General features: G+C 36.2%; 1 protein-coding gene across 1 annotated transcript in view; it reads left to right on the forward strand.

Moving 5' to 3' along the window:
* The window catches only part of AMPD1 (adenosine monophosphate deaminase 1), a 238292-nt gene that overhangs the window by 5764 nt on the left and 209981 nt on the right, over positions 1–22547 (forward strand). Inside the window, exon 2 of the mRNA XM_044076719.1 lies at positions 13647–13821. Within this exon, the coding sequence (XP_043932654.1) occupies positions 13647–13821 (175 nt within the window). The remainder of the gene's footprint in view (positions 1–13646; positions 13822–22547) is intronic.

Genomic DNA, 22547 nt, shown 5'->3' on the forward strand with positions numbered 1-22547 from the left:
AAAATGAAGTCATGTGCAAAGGTCAAAGCTGGCTAAATAAAATGTGTTTCTTGTTTCAAAACATGGTTAAAACATACATTAGTATAAAATGCTTGCTAAAATCTACAAAGTCCTAGATTATACACAAAGTAATAAACATTAAAGTGCTGGTATGAATACCAAAAGGAAGTCATGCACAAAGGTCAAAGGTGACAAAATAAAATTTATCTTTGTGGTTCAAAACACATGGGTAAAACATGTATTAGTGTGAAATGCTTGCTAAAGATCCACAAATCCTAGATTGTACCTCCAAAAAAGATTTTCTAACTATAGTTTTGCTGTCCTTAGTTTGAGAACTGGTAAACCAGATATGTTCTCATTAAGACTAGTGTACCAGGATGCATTTAGTTTTAATTGCCAAAATAGTTCTCTATACTGAGTTTTGGTTTCCCAAGAACCACCAATGCTGTTGAAGGGAACGATTTCCAATATCCCAAATAAAAACTTGAAAAAATCAGTGCACGCCTTTGTGTGTTTAAACAGTGCATTGTTGAAATTACACTTGGAAATTCTGTAATTGTGCCCATAAATACATTTGTGAAACTGTCTTTCTATCTTTCCCACATAAAATGCAGGGCCAATGGAACACAAAACTATATAAACAAGTCCCTAAGATCCACAGTTACCATCAGCCAAATATATCTTAGTGTGAAGAAATCGATCCAAAATAATGTTTTTTTTTCCTGAAATGTTGGAACATTGACCACAAACCTCACATTTTATGGTGCTTTTTGTATTGAAAGTAAATTTATCATCGATTTGTATTTCTAACATCCATTTCATATTCCTCCCTACTTTATAAACAAAAGATGGGATGTTGCCCAGAGTGTTGTATATCCTCTCACTGACTTTGAAAATATTTCAGTTTCTTATAATAAGATCTGTGATTTTCTTGGAGTGTGAATTGTGGGTGAGTACTAATAAATTTGTAAAAATGTTAATATCGATATTTGTACTGGTCATGTGTTTGGAGTAATTACTGAAAGCTGCCTCTGTTCCTAGTAGTGGGAGATATTTAGTCCCCCACCCACTAGAGATCTCATTCTTAACTTCAAGTAGAAGTTTCTTTGGGTAATCCCTTTGTAGGAACATGTCCAAGACTGTGTCCAGTCTCACTTGAGTCAGTCGAAGTCAGAGCAGATACAAGCTGACCTAATCAACTGACCACTGAAGAGATTTCTCTTACATAGCTGTGAGTGACAACTCTTGTAGTGTAGGTAACTATTCAAAAAAGTTGATTTACTATAGACTGTAGATCTAAAGCGTTTGTTGGTCATGTCTTTCGAAATGGTGACATCTAAATAATTAATACTGTCATATGAATAGCAGGAAATAAATCTGAAAAATGCATTTGCACTGCTAATGTGATCTAGGAAGTCAGACAGGGTGTCGACCTGCCCTGACCACTTTGCACATGACTTCCTTTTGGTATTTATACCAGCACTTTTATGTTTTCAGCACTTCTGATGAAGTCCTATAACGAGGACAAAAACACTGAACTGTTACTACTAAGTTGCTTTGTAAAATGTTTACAGTTTTTGGTGGATTTTATTAAATATCTTCATACTACATCGAAGTGTTTCATTTTTGGTTCCAGTTTACAGTTTTTGGTGGATTTTATTAAATATCTTCATACTACATCGAAGTGTTTTATTTTTGGTTCCGGTTTACAGTTTTTGGTGGATTTTATTAAATATCTTCATACTACATCGAAGTGTTTTATTTTTGGTTCCGGTCCTCCCACACTCCTTTAGCTTTTGGATGTTCTTAGTATTATTTTATTATTTTGCACGGTCAGACACTGTGGTTTCGGTTCTCATTTTTCCAAATACTTTCTCAGGCAGTACAATTATATTGGGGATAAACTTCTACAGACAGTTCTTCATGCAGAGAAATGTCTTTAGCCTGTCTGTCCCAAGGTCTAGGCATTCGCACTACAGAGCATTCTTTCTAACCATGAGACTGCAGTTCCAGATTTGACAGATAAGTTCAACTCTTGTAATGTGATTTTTCTACTTGGCATCTGTTCAGCTTGATGCTGTTACTCTCTTAGCATGTTCAACAACTGTGTAAAGCTTTTATCATGTTCTTCTAGAGTTCTTTTTGCATAATAGTTGGCCATCTGTTATACTTACAACAATTTCAGTGTTATTTATTATTTGTGCAGTAGCTCTCCAAAACATTTCAGGTTCTTATAAAAATTCTGGATATAATTATCAAAAGTCATTGCCTTTCCACAGGTATATTAAATGTCCACAGCTTGGTGCTTTCTTCAGTTTTAGCTTGCCAGAAATTTTGCTTTACATCACAGAAAAATAACTTGGCATTAATATTTACTGAAATAACTTCCTCAACTCTGTGATATGTAAAGTGTTCCCTTTATACACTTTTAAGGTCTTGTGGATCCATGCCTATAGCCACGTTATTTATTTATTCAGAAGACTGTTTCTGTGTTTTTAGTCACACTCATTCTGTCCATTATTAATTCCTTTTCATATCTGTTCCTTGTGTTTACTAATTCTTCCTTTAAAGCACATAAGATAATTAAAACTGCAACTTTTTCTTGACTATTATATTTTCGTAAACATTCCAAGGCAGTAAAGAAGTCATTATACATTTGAAGTAAATCATACTTTGTGTCATTACTTTCAGATATGCATATGTATACTACAAATTCTTTTCACCGTTCCAACCCACTGAGAAATCGATTAGTTCAATGTATTTGGTGCCTCTATTTCACAAGTGAGTATCTAGTAACCCAGCAGGTTTGCATCATAACCTGCCTGAGTAAAGAAATCACATATGGAATGCATAGTAAAGAAATCACACATAGAATGTATCAATTATTTCCTTTTCAGTTTCAAAGCTTTGAACACATAAACTGATTATTACATTAGACTTTGCGCCAGTGTCTCATTTAAATGCACCTTAACACAATTCTTATTGTTTCTGGCCTGCAATACATTCTAGGGTTGCATTTCTTCTTTCAATTTTTATTGTGCTTTCAGTAACTCATATTTATTCATTTGTGCCACAACATATGAATTTCTGTTGTGAAAATATACTTCACTCCATTCACACATCTTTTTTTAAGTTATCATCTTTATTGGTGACATAGGCAGTCATACATTTATATAAATGAAAACAAGCCATATTGACATATTCTCATTTACATTGTACATTACATAAAATATTTTGTATTTGTCCTCGAAAACATTATTATGCATTTCTTGTTCTCATTCTTTCTATATAATTTGCTCCTAACCTTTTCTAAAGATTCCACTTTCAGTTCTTTTATCTGTATATTCACTATTTTACATACAGTTGGTTTAGACTTTGAGTTTCATTTTCTAGTAATTGCTTTTTTGGTAATCATGAAAATTAAACTTAGCAAGGCCTTACTTTGTCTAAGTAATTCAGATCCTGTATCCTAGTTCAAAAATCATTTTCTTACTTATACCAATTTGCTCACCCAGAATTTATGACAGAGTAGTCTTTGGAGGATTTTTTTAAAGCCTGCCAACTCATTACACTCCCAAAAAACATGTTCCCAATTGCCTTTTTCTTCCCCATCACACCTCCAACGTTTGCCATCTACCCAAGGAAAAATTTCTTATAGTCTACTTGGGGTATAAAATACCTCTGCAAACATTTCCAAGCAAAAATCTGAAAACTTCTAGACTTTGTTGCATATTTGGGAAATATGCATATATCACACCATTGTTCCTTTGTGAATTGCTTATCCAGTCTCTCTTCTTAATCTCTTCTAACCTGGTCTGACTGATTCCTACGGTCATCATGCAATATTTTATATGCCCTACTAATTATCCTTTTTTAACAGCAGCATCTAGATTAGATTCAATTAAAAAATCAACCAATGCTGGTCTTTCACTTTGGATTCCCCTATCCCTTTCTCTTTGCCTATACTCTGATATCAATCCTTGATAGGGAAATAATCTCTAACCTGCAGTCCAAATGCATTATTGGCCTCTTCCCATTCTGTTACCTTTCCCTCTCTAATTATTTGCTCCCAATACCTTGGTTCCTTTGCCAGTTTTCTCCTGTGAATTCATGCCCCTGTTGCATATTCTCTGTATTCCTAATTGTAGTCACCCCTATCAGCAGAATCTCCTTTCTGTATTCCTGTGTTGGCTTAGTTCTTAAAATACTTTCCGTTACTTTATGAATTTAATATTCTGTATAGTTATTGTTATTCTCCTTAAGGATCTGCATCCAAAATTCTCTCTACTCATTTCTTGAACTTCCTCCCTGTTTTATCATCATCCCTTTCCTCTGAATTATAGCTTTCTGCTTGTGTTATGTATAGCAAGCCTTAACTGTGAAGCTCTAAAATATCCATTCAAATCAGGTAATCCTGAACCACCTTGTTCTCCTGGAAGTATCAGCTTATCCCACTTGACCCTTGCCCTCTTTCCCTCCCAGATACAATCCTTCAACTCTTTATTAATTGCTATCCACAACTTCTCCCTCTGGTTGATAAAAGTATGTCTGATGTGTGTATAAAACGAAAGGCACTAAATACATTTTCATTGCTTGTATTTTGCTATCCGTGTCCATAAACAATAGCTTCTATTTCCTCAGTTTTTGTATAATCTTTTGTTTAGTCTCTTCCTAGATATCCTTAGCTGCTATAACAGAATTCTTTCCATTTACATGTCTTAAGAAAATGATATTTCTTACCACAGTTTCTACTTAACTGAGTATTTAGAAAGTTTATTTTTGTTGTGCTCATAATTACATCCAACTTGCTTTTTTATTTTTGTTTTACTGTGTGCTATTTTTCTCATGCCTTTCATGACTGCCTTGCTTACCACTATTACATTCGTGACTTATTCTCACTTTATTTCTGCTTAGTGCCCTTTTCCATCTGGCATACACTTTTAATTACTTCAGTTTTCTAAGGCAGCTGTTTAAATGTTGTAATTTCACTAGCTCTTCAAACATCTCTTGCTTCATGTAATCTCAGTCATCTACCCATTATCTAGTCATTCCTGATGCCATGCGGGATTCTGCTTCGCATTTATGAGTCAAAGTCACAGTTTTGCTTGATTCTTTAATTTAGTACCACAGTCTCGATAGGACCAAGGGCCCTCGAAAAAACAGATGGCGAATAAATTGCAGAATTTGCCTCAGTTTACAATAACTTCAACATTTCTCTATCATTACCGCAGTTTTCTCTCTTTCTTACTCTTCATAATCATAAGTATTAGAAACGTACAGGGTTTTTTCATTTATGATGTGCAGTAACATGGCACACAACAATTTTTCAGACTTCCTGAATTTTTATCTTGCATTCAAGAATAAGCAGAATTTCTGGATCCACAGCTATCATTTTTTCAAGACTGTTATCTTGCCATGAACTACTGCAGTTGCATCATGTTTCATGACAGGTGAAACAACATTGAGGGCTTCACAGCTGAATATACTGGACAATAGACAGACTTTAAATTTTGATATAATATTTGTTAGTGTCAGAGGGTTCAGTGATGATATGAGCATGAAGAATTGTAATGGCAGCCTCATCATTATTTGCTATAGGACTGCACAATATAATTGAAAGTGACCACATGACATAAATGTCTGTATATTGTAGAGGTTTACGGCAGCAAACTCTACCTTGTATATAGCAAGGAAGGCTAGAGATGATAAGTTGGAGTGGAAAAATATGCAGGTAGGGTGGATAGGGACATGCGTTAGGAGGACTGGCCAAAGAGGAGATCTAGTATGGGGACAGCTAAGAGGGCTTTTGTCACTGCTGATTTAATAATCATAACTTTTATTTAAACTTTGTTTATCTGTAACTGTAATTCTGCCAGTATTGTATATCTGGCTTTGTGTCAACATTTTAGTTGTTTCTATGTTGGCAAAACTAAAAGGAGATTCAGGGAACGTATATATGAGCATTTCTCTGATATTAGAAAACAAAATGTTAACAATTCACTTTCTAAACATTTTGTTAAGTTTCCTAAGCATACTTTTGTTTTTTTTTTTTTTGGGTATTGATGTTGTCATAAAAGATCCCTGAGGTGGTCCATAGAATGAATTGATTGAACTTAAAGAGCTTAGATGGCAGATTAAACTTCATGCCGATTTGTGTCCTGGCTTAAATTAAAGCATTTCCACTGTTAGTGTTTTAAAGTTGTGATCCTTTGAAGTGTAAGTTATTCACATACATTAAAACATTTTTATATGTTTTTATGTGTTTTGGATTTTAGGAATCAGTTATATGATACTGTGGAGGAGAAAACAAAATTGACTGTATTTGGGTTTCAGACTTTTAACTTGAAACATTATATTAAGGGTTGCTTTAATGGCTGTTTGTAGGCATGTGATTGATTATGGAGGCTTTTTAAATAATTTAATTTTCTTTTCTTTTATGTCCTGATGAAGTCTGTGTTATAAGCTGGATGAAAGTGCTTAACTTGTTTCTTAAACTTGATGCATCATTTGTAGCTGCCTATGATTCACCTATTTCCTTCATCTGTTGGTTTGTCTAGAGAGCAGAATCTTCCAGAAGGGCAAGCAGCATGAATTCATAGCTGAAAGAAGCTTTTAGTTAAACGAGATCCAGTTTTATGATTAGATTCCAGAAGAAGTTGATAGTAGAGTACCAGGACTTCAGTAAGCACTTTGTTTGGATCCTACACAAATAACTGCTAAATAAACATCCAGGATTAGAGGTAGCACGGTTGGTTGGTCGGAGAGAGCTTTTTGGTCAGGAATAAGAGAAGTGATTGTGACTACTGGAGTACAACAGATGTCAGTCATGTGCTAGTACACTTCATGTGTTTGTTTCAGATATGTCTGAGGTAATAGAGAACAGGGCCAGCCTCTTTGCAGATGAAATAAAGACAGCTGCAGTTGTGGAGGACGGTGTAAAGAGAACAGGCTGAGAAAGTAATTGAAAAGTTTGCTGAAGTGGGCAAAAAGGTAAAAGCTGAGGCTCATTGCAAGCAATTGCAAATTATTGCACTGACACCACAATAGATTATTATTGTTGTTGTTATTATTATTATTATTAATAATTATTATATTGCTGTTGTTAGGTGGGAAAGTAGGTGAGTCCTGATACTGTTTTTCAACTATAGCCTGGGGTTTAAGCAGTGCAAAAACACAGTGTTAACAGTAACATAATCAACACTGTCAAGAGTACCATTTTACACTGTGTAGATGAGCTACTTTGGTATTATGTAGATAGGCTTTACAGATTCTAAGACTAGCAAATATTTAATTTGCTTGAGATTTTGACAACAGCTATGCTATACAGTGATAAGAGAGACAAGCATATAGTACGACAAAGTAAAGGGTATAATGTGGCTAAGGAATCTGAAGGAGTGGAACTGATGATGACAGGACTGGAAAAGTATCTGATAATGAGTATTACAACTCGTTTGGTCCATTAGCTGCAAAGTGATAGAGATGTGGCAAGAGAATAAGGATGGTTGGACTATATCCTCGGGGAAAGGACTCCAGTAGCAAAGAAGTAATAAATCCCCTACCACGCCCAGTCAAGTTTCCCTTTGAGTACTGGAGGCCATTCAGAAAGAGAGAGCAAGAGAGATCAAGCTGCAGGACGACTGCAGTGGAAGGTCACCAGAAAGGTATGTGTGATGGAAGGGTAAAGGTGTGGCTACCCTCTTCTCAGCACAAACCAGAAGGGATAAGGGGCGCTCTATGTAATCATGCAAGATTATGTTTGTGAGGTGCAAAGGGATCATCTTGAAGAGGAAAGTTAGAGAGGATGGGGAACTGAGTGCAGACTTTAGGGATCAAGCAGCTACTCTCTGGAGCTGCAAAAGTACTTCTTCATGGACAGATTGGATGGTGGAGTTGTAAAATCATGCAGGCTTTCAAGAGGGCATGGAGCAGGTAGAGAAAGAGAGATACAGAGAAAGGGAATAAATGAAGAGAAAGTCAGTTGTTCAATTCTTTCAAAGGGTAAATGAGTCTCCTTCTGTAATTGCACAGATGTAATGCCATGTATACAGTGACCTACTCTGTATACTGTAAAGCATTTAGCCACTTTGTCACAGAGTATGCAGACAGGTACTAATCTGATTGTGCTGACACTTTGACTACCTTTCTCTTATTATACTTAAGTATTGAGGGAGACAGATGTCTTGTTAAAGAACAGCTTACCGAATAAACATTCACTCAACCAACACACCAGTGCAGGTTGGTTTGTTCTTTTTTAAGTACTCCAAGTTTTTTGGGTTTCTAATACCATGACAGGAATGGACCCCTTTCCTAAGGAAAAAGTATGATTAAAGTCCATGAAATTAATATCGTTTCAGTCTTTGATGTTAGCCAGAAGTGCTCTTCATAGCCCCCACAATGTGCCCAGTAATGACTCCTTCTGCAATTCATATGGAGTTACATGTATCGCTAACATATCTAAGTATGATTGTAAATTCTTTTTTATAAGACCCATTGCTCCTACCACTAGTGGAACTGTCTGGGTATCTTTCTTCCCCACTGCCCTCATTTCTGCCTGCAAATCCTGGTATTTTAAGGCTTTGAGTGTCTCTGTATGTAAGACACTGTAGTCACTGGGTGTAGCAAATTCAGTGATCAATGCTACTTTTGTCTTCTTTTCATGGACTACTATATCTATTTTTCTTGCATCTGTTTTTTGAACTGTTGGAAATAAATGATCCTATGTGATATAAACTTCATCATTTTCTGTGATGCTTTGTGGCTCATGTTTCCAGTGTTTTTCAGCTACTTCAATATTATAATGTTTGCACAATCCCCAATGCAACAGTCTTGCCACATTATTATTCCTTTCAGTATACAGTCCTTCTTCCATTAGTATATCACAACCAGCAAAAAGATGTGTGATTATTTCCAATTCTGTTTTAAAAAAATACATTTATCTGTTTCTACCACATGTCATCTATTTTGGGCCATCAATATTAGCCTTTTGTCTTTTGGTTAAAATTCACCTCTCCTTAAACATTCCTGCATTCAGTCCTGATCAACATGAGGTTGTTCCAAATGTTTTCTATACTTGCAACTATATTTATGCATTTTTCACATTTCTTGCCTTCTCATCTGATCCTTCATCTTATATTGTTTCTTTTGCTTTTTGGCACATTCAGTTGCTGCCTGATTTTTATCTACTTCTGGTCTGATTTCCATTACCACATGACGCCAATATGTTTCTGCTAAACTAAGCAGGGAAGTCATCCTGGACTTATTCTACTCATGTTTCAAAACGTTCACTATGTTTGGGTCTTCTTAGGTTAGCAAATATGCATGCAGTCCCACGATTGCAGATCTATGCACGTAATCAGTTTCAAGGAGGCCCATACCTTCTTCAGAACAGGTCTAGTCTTGGTATGCACTGATTTTTATGAATTATTTGATGAGCATGAAGCGTTCTTCTTGTTTTCCTGTCCAGCCTATCCAACACCTTTTGGGGCCAGCCAGTCAATCCAAAAGTGTGAGTTAGGACAGAAAGAATAAATTGGTTTATAGTTCTGACTTTGTTCCTAGATCTTAATACTGTTTTCAGAATTCATTTTAGTCTACTAAAATATTCCTTACAAATTTTTATTCACATTTGTTCATGTTGAAGTGTTGATCCTTCATCAGTTCCCAAATATTTATACACTCCCTCTTGCTCAAGTTCTTTTATATCGCATTCCTGTCCCAAACTGATGTTTTCTTTGTGCTGTAGCTTTCCTACTTTAAAGATTGCTTTTGCACAGTTATCAAGATGAAATGACATTTTTATAGCATCTGAAAAAGTTTTGACCACTTGCAGTTGTGCTTTCAGTTCCTCATCTGATAACTATACAGTTTAAATCATCTACAAAAATAAGAAAAGAAGTCTTTACACTTTGTTGGTTTCTGGGAGCTAAATTGTAGCCATGTCCTAATCTCTTAAGTAGACAGCTTAATGGGTTAAAGGCAAAACAAAAGAGCAGTGGTAACAGAGAGTCACCCTGAAATATTCCCCTTTGATTTTTTTATCCCTAGAGTAATAATTTGTACTTTATCATGGCTTAACTGCAAAGTGATTTGCCACTGTTTCATGGTTGATGTAATATAATCAATTTAGTGTAGGCTGTATCTTGAACATTTTTAATCACTCTTTTATCCATGAATGTGGGATACTGTCAAATGCTTTTTTGTAGTTTATCTATGCCATACTTAGATTCTTCCCCTTTCACAGTTCTCTATTATAACTTTATTTAACAGAAAATGATCCTTTGTTTCATATGACTTTCATTTATTACCCCTTTGTTCTGTTGCCATGATTGAGTTTTCTTCTAAATGACTATAAACTCTGTCTGCATTCCAGTGTATAGTTTATATGTTGTCTGAAGGCAAGTTATTGGTCTATAGATTTTAGAATAGCTTGCAGGTTCACTCTTAAGTAGGAGTATTGTTTTTCCTGTTGGTAACCAGGCTGGTGTCTGTTCAGGGTGATCATATACATAGTTCTGACTCACGGCTAAATCTTCATGTAAAGATGTTAATACTTTTAGCCAGAAGTTAGGTACTGTATTTGGGCCTGAGGTTTTTCATTTAGGAACTTTTCTTAACTTTATTTCAATCTCTCTGGCTGTTACTTCATCCCATTCATATCCTGTACATTTGAACTTCTTATTCTTTCTTTCACTTCTTCTGTCCATTTAGCATCTTTATGTTCCACAGGATCTTCATAGATACTTCACCAAAATGTATCTATTTCTTCTTTTTTGGTAGTGTTAAAATTCCTTTTGCCTTGTTTCCCAATTCTCAATAAAACTTTTTTGGGTCATCAATAAATTGCTTATTTTGTACTTTTCTTTTATATTTATCTGTATATCTTCTAAGTTTTTCTGCCTGTGCTGATATTTTTAGTTTGTCATTTGCGATAGTGTATAATACATCCTGATCTGCTCTAATACTTTGCATTGCTTTTTTCACGTCTAACTTTCTGAGTATTTTTGTTGATCTGTTCCCTCTTCTATATTCTTCTAACAGTGACATTTCTTGTCTTAATTGCTTTATAGTTTACTCTGTTCGATACTTCCATGATGGCATTCAATTTCTCCTCTTCCTTTGCTTACTACCCCATGTTTTTGTGGAAATACTTTGTTATTAATTTAGCTACACAGAATATATCCTATTTGCTTATGTTATATCACATGAATTTCTATGTACAGTCCTAATTACTTTGTTCATTTATTTTATTAGACTTCTAACTTTTTAGGTTTTATTGACTTCATGTAGTCTATTTCTTTCAGTGATCTTAATATGTCTGCCCATTTGTATTAAATCAAGCAACTCTTCTCTAAGATCATTTTCTTCTAAACTGAGGGTACATTCTTTGTTCTCCATTTCCTGCGGGCATTCGTTCTACAGAAAGTTCCAAAGAATCTTCCTATGCCACATTCTCTTCAGTGTCATCCAGTGTCATCCATTGCTCTTTCATATGGGAGCTCACTGGCCTATCCCTCCACAAAATTGACTGCGTCAGAGTTGCCACAGTTTCCTGTTCCTTCTGTTGCTGTGCAACTTCAACTGAATGTTTGTACTGGTTTCCTATGAAACGCTTCAAAGTACCTTCATATGGCAACTGATCAGATATTTCCTGCTCCACTGGTTTCTCCTTAATTTGGGGATTCATTGCTCTATCCTGCTGTGGTATTATCTGAGTTAGATTTTATACACTAAATCCTTTACTTCACACATAATCCATAACCTCAGTTTCTATTTCTTTAACTTCTCCATTACTTCTCCTCTTTACTACTTTTCCTTTTTGTTTTCTTAATTTTTGTATTGTAAAATTGTCCATGTCCAGATGCCTTTGCCTGTATTTCTCTTGAAATATCACCTGTGTTAGACTTTCTGCACTAAATCTTTCACTTTGCAAGTATTCTTTAACTTCAGCTTCTATTTTTTTAACTTCTACTTTACTAATCTTCTGTTCCACGTTCCATCTTTGAGATTTTATTTATTTATTTTTTTTATTGTGAATTTTTCCATATCTGGATGCCTTTTATTTCTCTTTGAATATCTTTGAGGCTGCCTTTTTGTGTTGATTAATTTAGCTTTCTCCTTTGCATAAATATTCCACCATATCAGATTTCTCTTTCTTCCTTATGTCCATATTTCTTTTTTATACTTTTCAAAAGTCTCTGGATTTTGTTCTTTATATTTTCACACTTCCTCAGTCACTTCTTTTTCCAAATGGCCCAAGGTTTCTTGGTCTATATAATGTTTTTCATAAATCTGTTGTATTAATGAATACAGATTTTTTTTGAAGCTTCTAATAGTTTTTTCTTGTGGAAGCATTTTTCTTTCCACTAACTTCTCACTTAATCTTTTTGTATATCTTGTATCTGGAAATTCTGAGCTTCTTGTATAATAGTAACAGTACATAAATTCTTTCTTATCCTCAATCATCCACTATATCATCATTATGGCTCTTTTTTGGCCTATCAGTTTTTGTGATTTCTGTGGACTTCTGCATCAGGGGGACCATCCTTCCCCTGGGCCTGGCCTAGCCCCATTCTAGGAATGTTTCCATGTCTTGAGGATTCTAGACTGTCATTTTTTTCCAGTCCTGACACCAGTGCACCTACCAGGATTGGGCACTTTTTTATCCTGGGTCTTGTGCACCCAGCTATCTTTTTTATTTTTTTAACCTACTTCTGTCCATGACATATGCTATATAAAATAACATCTATATATCTGTGTCATCTTGATGAGATTTTGTGAAAAACAAGGTCCACCTCTTGAAGGTACTCACCAAAACCTGAGGACGAATTTATTTCCAGCAATACTACTCTCCTTTGCTTGCTGACTTATCATCTCTCCATTCAGACCCCAATCTCCCCATGCTAACTAAATGTTAAAAAAAATGTATTTTTGACATAAGCCATGCTCTTAGTGAAGCATCCAGTTTCCTATAAGACCACCACATGTAGAAACGAGATGCATTTTAACAAGCTGAGGAGTTTAGTGTGAGGTGCAGGAGATGCAGCTCTCTGCTTGGGGGAAGAGATTGACAGGCTCTTCCCCCCAGACCACTACACAAAAACATTTAGTTTAGGTATCACTGAAAAAAGTATTACCTTTGGAACTGAAGGTATTCCCATGTGCCAGAATGACTAAATGCTGACATTTAGTGTTGACTTCTCAGAAACAGTATACTCTGTCCCAGAGATGACAGAAATCAGTCATTTTCATTCCTAATTACTATATACAGTGGGTATCTGATGCACCCAAAATATATTTCCTTATGTATTTGGTGCATTTAATAGTATGGCATCCAAAGTGGGGGAAGTCCTGAACCTGGATCCCTCATGTTGTTTAATGGATCCCAAGGGCTCATGATCCACAGACTGAGAATCACGGATGTGAAGTGTTAATATTATAATTTCAGATTTAAACAAGCAAATAAAAATAAAAAAAACAGTGATCAGTGCTTATGCTGTAGTGAATACAACGTACATTAATGGAACATATCAAAACATTTTCAGCTATCAAGAATGTTTTATTAAAAATTATTTCTTTTGAAGTTTTTCTGTAAAATAGCACTGCTGCTCTGATCTCTTCACTCAATAATCATCATTCTTTATTTTCAGTAACAGACGAAGTGACTCGAACTATTGCAGAACATGTGTTTGCCTCTCAAGTCAAAGATGAAACAGAGAGAGAAGAGATTTCTCCATTTGATGTGGCAGATGTCTGTCCCATCTCACATCAAGAAATGCAACATCATTTGATCCTGAAAGAAGAGAAGGAATCTCAAGAAAAACGGTATGTTACTGCAAACAATTGTATCTACATCCTGTATATTAGTTTCTCCAGATGCTTCAGTCATTATGCAGGCCAAAATAACTTCAGCACTAGGACTTTAGCCCTGTGATTGAGTCAATGAGTGGATGAATAATCTGAGGGATGACAGAGAGTACAACACAAGTTTCCTTGGTAACGGTACTTGTATCGTTCTGCAGTCACTCGCCCACTATATATGCTAAACACATCTTAAAAAAATGATATATATATTTGACATTAGCCGTGGTTATTTATATTGAATCAGTTATTCAGATGCAGACAGTACAACCTTCATGCATAGTACACTAATATGTCATACAGCTGCCCCTATTGCAATCTATCTGTTAATATCACCTGTACAATTGTATTGTTTTTCTTCTTCATAGGAGCAATACTTACAATATGCATAGTCTCCATCTAACTTTCTATCCTATATCTGCTGATATATTTTCAAAGGCTGAAGGTTATATATTTTTTCATGATACTTCTTAACTGGGGCTCATTTTTATGTAAAATCTAACTACATAGATAGTTAAATTGGAACTAGGATTTCAGTTTATTATATTTTTCTTATTTTGTCCTTTGGCACTGGTAAGCATTTTAGGACCTACTCTGGATTTCCTAGGTCATTTTTATCCATGACTCATGAGAACCTTTTTCCTGAAATCAGTCACGTGCTCCTTTGAATATTTCACAAATATTCCGTTTCTCGAGCAAGAATCCCACCCCACATCACACAATTCATTAAGTCTTATTTCCTTCATCCTTTTTCGTACCTCAGATATGCCTGGCTTGTCTTTTTGTTTTCCACTTTCTGGTGATAGCTTCATTTTGAGTTGTCACAAATAGGGAAAGTAATGCTTTAACACGTCTGTCTTTTTTCACATTGTCCCAACTCAGTAAGAACATATCTGTACTAAAAACTATACCCCCTCTCTCTCTCTCTACAATAATCCTTTTTATCTCCAGTTTTACTGTTGAAGCCGCACACAGTCACCAAAATTCATGTTCCCATATGCCTCTCTGCACCCCTTCACATCTTCAGCATACACTCTTTGTAGAATATCTTTTCCAATTTCTCATCTGTATACAAATATCTCTGTAGGCATTTCTATAAAAATATTCTGAATTTTCTTTACTATTTAGGGAGCTCAGCATACCTGGCTCCATTCAGATTCTACCAAAGGTCTTTAAACTCTTTTTTTTCTGTCATTACCTTAATTTTATAGAGGATCGTTCTTTCATATCTAAAATAGCTCCATACCCTCTGCTTATTTATGTGTTTGAGGCACAGTGCCTGACATTACCTCTATTATAAAGTCCACAATATGTAGTTTATCGTATTGTATTAACATCTTTTCCAAGAATCCTGGATATTTAAGATTTTTACTTTCATAAATCTTCATTGATGGTGTAATGATGAATGTTGTTAGTGCATATGCTCCACAAGTTGGGTGTGTGATAGATGAGAAAGAAAAATATTGAAGCGAGATTGTTGAAGTGGTGCTGAGTGTACCCAAGGAAATGAGACTGGTGATTGGAGTGGATTTCAATGGGCATGTTGGTGAAGGGAACAGAGGGGATGAGGAAGAGATGGGTAGGTATGGTGTTAAGGAGAGGAATGCAGAAGGTCAGATGGTAGTGGATTTTGTGAAAAGGATGGACATGTCTGTGGTGAATATGTATTTTAAGAAGAGGGAGGAGCATAGGGTGACATACAAGAGTGGAGGAAGCTGCAGACAGGTGGATTATATCCTATGCAGGAGAGCCAGTCTGAAGGAGATTGGAGACTGTAAAGTGGCGGCAGGGAAAAGTGTAGTTAGGCAACATAGAATGGTGGCCTGTAGGATGACGTTGGTGATCAAGAAGAGGAGAAGGAGTGTGAGGCCAGTGCCAAGGATCAAATGGTGTAAGTTGAAAAGGGGTTATTGTGAGGTGGAGTTCAAGGAAGAGATAAAACAGGCACTGGGGGGGCAGTGAAGAGTTACAGAGTAGCTGGGTAACTACAGCAGAGCTGGTAAGGGAGATAGCTAGAAAGGTGCTTGGTGTGACATCTGGACAGAGAAAGGAGGACAAGGAGACCTGGTGGTGGATTGAGGAAGTACAGGAGAGTATACAGAGAAGGAAGTTGATGAAGAAGAAGTGGGATTGTCAGAGAGATGATGAAAGTAGACACGAGTATAAGGAGATCAGGCGCATGGCAAAGAGAGAGGTGGCGAAGGCTAAGGATAAGGCATATGGAGAGTTGTATGAAAGGGTGGACACTAAGGAGGGAGAAAGGACCTGTACTGATTGGCTAGACAGAGGGACCAAGCTGGGAAAGATGTGCAGCAGGTAAAGGTGATAAAGGATAATGAGGGAAACATACTTATAAGTGATTAGAGTGTGTTGAGCAGATGGAAAGAGTACTTTGAGGGGTTGATGAATGAAGAGAATGGGAGGGAGAGAAGGCTGGATGATGTGGAGATACTGAATCAAGAAGTGCAATGGATTAGCAAGGAGGAAGTAAGGATAGCTATGAAGAGGATGAAGAATGGAAAGGCTGTTGGTCCAGATGACATACCTGTGGAAGCATGGAGGTGTTTAGGTGAAATGGCAGTGAAGTTTTTACCAGATTGTTTAATGAAATCTTGGAAAGTCAGACGATGCCTGAGGAGTGGAGAAGAAGTGTTTTGGTACCGATTTTTAAGAATAAGGAGATGTGCAGAGCTGTAGTAACTACAGAGGGATAAACCTGATCAGTCACAGCATGAAGTTATGGGAAAGAGTAGTGGAAGTTAGGTTAAGAAGGGAGGTGATGATTAGTGATCAGCAGTATGGTTTCATGCCAGGAAAGAGCACTACAGAAGTGATGTTTGCTCTGAGAGTGTTGATGGAGAAGTATAGAGAAGGTCAGAAGGAGTTGCATTGTGTCTTTGTGGACTTAGAGAAAACATATGACAGGGTGCCTAGAGAGGAGTTGTGGTATTATATGAGGAAGTCAGGAGTGGCAGAGACGTATGTAAGAGTGATACAGGATATGTACGAGGGTAGTGTGACAGTGGTGAGGTCTGCGGTAGGAGTGATGGATGTGTTTAAGGTGGAAGTAGGATTACATTAAGGATCAGCTCTGAGCCCTTCCTTATTTGCAATGGTGATGGACAGGTTGGCAGATGAGATCAGACAGGAGGCACCATGGACTATGATGTTTGCAGATGAGATTGTGATCTGTAGTGAGAGTAGGGACCAGGTTGAGGAGACCCTGAAGAGATGGAGATATGCTCTAGAGAGAAGGGGAATGAAGGTCAGCAGGACTAAGACAGAATATGTGTGTGTGAATGAGAGGGAGGATAGAGGAATGGTGAGGATGCAGGGAGTAGAGGTGGGGGAGGTGAATGAGTTTAAATACTTGAGATCAGCAGTTCAGAGTAATGGTGAGTGTGGAAGAGAGGTGAATAAGAGAGTACAGGCAGGGTGGAGTGGGTGGAGAAGAGTGTCAGGAGTGATTTGTGACAGACAGGTACCAGTAAGAGTGAAAGGGAAGGTGTACAAAAGGGTAATGAGACCAGCTATGTTATATGGGTTGGAAACTGTGGCATTGACAAAAAGGCAGGAGTCAGAGCTGAACGTGGCAGAGTTAAAGATGTTAAGATTTGCATTGAGTGTGGTTAGCATGGACAGGATTAGGAATCAGTATATTAGAGTGTCATCTCAGGTTGGACGGTTTGGTTTGGACATGTGCTGAGGAGGGATGCTGGGTATATTGGGAAAAGGATGCTAAGGATGGAGCTGCCAGGTAACAGGAAAAGAGGAAGGCCTAAGATAAGGTTTATGGATGTAGTGAGAGAGGACATGCAGGTGGTTGGTGTGACAGAGCAAGATGCAGGGGACAGGAAGAAATGGAAACAGATGATCTGCTGTGGCGAACCCTAACAGAAACAGCAAAAGAAGAAGACTTTCACAAATCTGATGGTCTTTACCTTCTCCTTTCAGTATTTGTACGCAATGAATAACCTGTCGGCATTATTTCTTTCTCTAAGTTCTTACATTTTTTTAGTACTAACCCTTGTTTAACACATTTCCAAATGATGCTGTTGAGCATAGCCTTCCTCTTTGTAATTCTCTGCTAAGTCCATATAGCCACAGGTTTCTCTACTTCTTGATTAAACAACATTTCCTTTCACTTAGGCTAGTAACCTTGGGTTTGTGCTAGATTTTAATCTAAGTTGTATGGCTCTAAAATAAGTTTCAAGGCATGGAAGTCCCAGTCTGTCCTTGTGTTTTGGTGATATCAGTTTCTTTCATCGTATCCTTTCCTTTTTGCCTTTCCAAAAATGCTCTTCGTTTGTCAGTTTTCTTCCAGATATGTTTCTGTGACTGATAGTAGCAAGCTTGTTCCACAAATAAAATCAACGGCACCATGAACATTTTTATCACCACTATATCTTACTTTCTTCATACATAAATAGCACCCTCTATTTTCCAATATTATGGAGTATTTTTCTTGTTGCCATAACCCACATTTCTTTAGCAACTTATTGTATCTCTTTTCTAACCAAACACCTAAGTGTCTCATTTTTTCATGACTCCATAGAAAATTATATTTCTGTATCAAGTCATGTGCTCACTCATAGTTCACTACCATTTACTTTTGTTTTGCCTCATTTGTTTTGTATCCTGGAAGTTTGTTATTCAAATTCAGCTTTCCAAATAATTTCCCTAAGTCTTGCTCTTCTTGTTCTAGATGTCTTATGAACACAGTTACATCTTCTGCAAGCAATACTACCTTTTCCTGCATGGCTACCCACATGTATCCTGCTGTTTCTGACATTCTGATATCACTAAAGGGGTTCAAGTATAGATCAAATAATAGCAGTAAAAGAGGACATCCCTGTCTTATTTTCTTTGATATTTAATCTTAGTCCTACAAGACATATCACTGTACTAACCTAAGATCCCTTGGGTGGTTAGAACTATCTTGCCTAATCCAGCTCAACCAGCTGAAAGTTGCATTTAAAGTACTAAACCAACCTGAAAAAACATCAGCACTCAAACCCATAATCTACCCCTACAGCAACCTCAGTACAGTTCGATCATCAAACAAACTGCTTGTCCAAACTATCAAAGCTAATAATTCGGCCAGTGACTCTCTGTTTGCTAAGTATGGTGGCAAAATTTGGAACTCCCTTCCTGTAGATATTATTCTAGAACCCTCCATAGGTCAATTCAAAAACAGTCTAAAACAATACTTTAAGTCACACTGGTCTTGCCCCCTGTTCTAAACCTGACCAACACATTCACTATTATTCCAAAGTAATTACTCCAGTATTTCTCAACTATCTTGAGACTTCTAGTTCCATAGCTTTACATAAATCTGTTGATTGCTAAATGAATCACTTGTTTTTCTGAAATAATCTGTAAATAATGTTTCTGTATATGTTATATTTTTGTTTTATGTATTATGCAATGTATTTTTGTGTGCACCTTGGAGCTTTCCTCCCCAGGCCTCTGCTGAAAATGGACAAGTATCCAGCTGGACTATCCCAGTCAACAAATGTAAAATAAAATAAAATAAAATAACTAAATGTGTGCAGGATGAGTGAGCCAGGTAATCTTCTGTCTGCAAAAATATCTTTTTTTTTTTTTTTTTTTTTTTTTTTTAATTGTGCCTTGTTGCTGTGCATGACAAAGTGCTCTGTAGAGTCATATAACAACACTATGTTCTGTATTTATGTATTGCCTTTGTTTACAAGGACAGTACAGCTGGGCAGCAAGTCCCCTTTTTATTGTTGGCCTGAGGGGGAAAAGCCCCAAGATTTATATTTAATTACAAAAATATAAAACATAAACAGTATACAGAGACAGTACACAGGGCTTATATCGACATTATTGGGTTACACAGTATAGTGTAGTGAAATTACAGACATGGAGAAGTTAACACAAGAACTTTGGCGCGTAGTATTTGATAGGGATATTTGAAACTTAAAACTTTAAACATTGAATTGAATAAGGCAGACAGCAAGTCTTGTAAGTTAATCTGAAGCGAAAGCAGGCTGACCACAAAAGCATTCCTAATAGTACATCTGATACTAAAGGACATGCCACGTTGTTCCCTGGAAATTATTATTCACTGATATAGCTTATTAAAGTGTCACATGTTTGTACACAATGCTACATTATGTAGTCTTTACAAGGAAGGATCACATAAAAAGAAGTAGAAAAAGTGTGGAAATTCCTTATAAGCAGAGTCATAAAACTGGAAAAATTGAACTATTCAGAAAGCCTTCAGGAATTCTCATTCTACGGTGTATGCTGTTGGTATTATAATGTCTGGAATATAAGATCATGTCTGACCTGGCCTTGTTTAAACACTTACACTTAGAATGTGCAATTTTGGGAGCCAAAAAACAGATTTCACAACTTACTTCTAAAAAAGTGTTAAGATGAAACATAGATAAGTGCATTACACAACATCTCCTAGTCTTGGTGAAACAAACTGACACTTTAAATCACAAGTTCATTAATTAATATACCTGAAGGCAATTTATGTGCATACATGGACAAGAGGGGAGACATCAATCAACCTTCTCAAAGGCTAATGACATTTTAGCTAACAGATCTTTAAGCCTAGGAGATAAGGAAGCTACCATTCTTCGGATTTTGCAGCTGCTTTGATAAGTCACTTCAAAGTGGGAATTCCACAATAAAGAACTGATTGAGAGGGAGAGAGAGAGAGAAACACGGATTCAGGCAGAATGAAGGAGTTCAGGTGATAGATGGTACCTGAAGTGATATTATTAACAAGGGGCAGGCTTGGTATAAAATGGGGTAAAAGTGAATATTAAAATAAAATAGTTAAGACAGGTTGATGAATAACCATAAATATAAGTAATAACACAAACTGGGAATTGTCATTGTTCTGCAACTGTTACATAAAGTTGTATTTTTATCTATTTATCTGTCTATCTATCTATGTACGTGCTTTATAGGTAATTTCTCTAGAACACAGAAGCCTGTTTAAGCACTACCTAGTGGGCCAAACAAACCGGAGTAAAGAACAGAACAAAAAAGTTTGACCCAGTAACATATGGAAATACACTTTATTCATAAAAAATAAAATAAAAACAAATTTAACACGGTACAAGTTTCACAAGAAAAAACATTTTATAACCTGAAACCTTACACCCTTGTATATGTTTTTATTTGGTGAATAAAGTATTTCTTAATGAGCTATTGAGTTAGCCCTTGTTGATTTCTATACTAAAAATAGCATTCTATTGTTGTTACCACTTCAGGCAAATCAAAAGATACAGAGAGAATCAGTAAGAGGCTGTAAGCAACTGCATGAAGAATAATGCTTAGTAAATAAGAAATACAGTGAGGAAAAGTACACTGTCCTCTGCAGCATTATCTTATTGCAGTCACAAGTTATGCAAAAGCCAGTGTCTGTAGAACTGGGACAAGGGGACTTCAGAGCTCTTCTAACAACTTAATGTTACAGCAGAATCCCTTTTTGAGTTAATCCTTAAATCTGAAATATCTGGGGTAGGTATGAATGCTAGGGAGTTCAAAGAAAAGGAGGATGGCTTCGTGGTCAGAGGTGTCGAAGGCTTTAGCTTCATCTGAAATGCATAGTTAATTCCCTACTAAAATAAAAATGAATAAATATGCAGAAAAGAAGGCAAAGCATACTCTTAAATAGGTACATCTTTTTCTCTTTACTACTTAATATGCAGGTAAATGACAAATTTAGAGTTATGCAGCCTCTGTATAACCTCATCTTCAAAGTCCTAATTAAGGATGGATATTACAGGCAGTATATGAAGTGCCATAATTTGACAAAAATAAATTATTTATTTATTTATTGACATTTGATTACCAGGAAAGTGCAACTGGGTAAAAGCCTATTTTCACTGAAGGCCCGGGGAAAAAAAAGCTCCAAATTGTTACAACAATTTTAAGAACAATAATTTTACAATCTTCAAAAATTAAACAAAAACATCTGCAGTTTAAATAATTATAATGAATCAGACATAATATAAAAATATTGGCTAAGAATCAATACAAGGTATATGACATTTAATATTTTGAGAGATTTTAGACAGTTTGTAGAGAAATTAAAGACAAGCTAGTCTAATACAAATAATAACTGCAATATGAAGTGAGGGAAAAACAGGCTTATGCTATATTTAGAGAGAAGGTCAGAGAAGGGAATTAGATAGCAGTAAGGATGTAAGTGAAGAAGGGAGAGTAAGGAGGTATAAGGAATGAAAATGTACTTGTTCACATTTAGGGATATAGTTTACCTTGGTTTTGAGGAAGAACAGAGCCAAATTTTAGCTAGAAATTTTTCAGAGTGGTTTTAAAAGATGGAAGGGAGGCTATAGATCTGATGAATACAGGTAAGGAGATCCAGGCTTTAGCAACTTTGTACAAGTATAGACACTGCCCATCAGATTTGTTAGGTCTGTAGACACATATGAGTTTTTGGTCATTGGATCGCAGTGACCAACTGGAAACATAGATGTATAGAATGCTTTTTAGTGCTGGACAGGCAGATAGTATAATTTTATAGGTGGTAAGTACTTCTGTATGTGTTAGTTGATGTGGTAGTTCTAACCAATTAATGCTTTTCAGTGCTATACAGTGGTGGGCTCTGAAAGGGATATGTGCTGCAAATTTAGCAACTTTGTTATCCCATTGTTCAAGTTATAATTTTTGTGAAGCCT

Source organism: Protopterus annectens, chromosome 7.part0 (genome assembly GCF_019279795.1).
Source record: "Protopterus annectens isolate FY-2018-M chromosome 7.part0, PAN1.0, whole genome shotgun sequence".
Taxonomy (NCBI): domain Eukaryota; kingdom Metazoa; phylum Chordata; order Ceratodontiformes; family Protopteridae; genus Protopterus; species Protopterus annectens.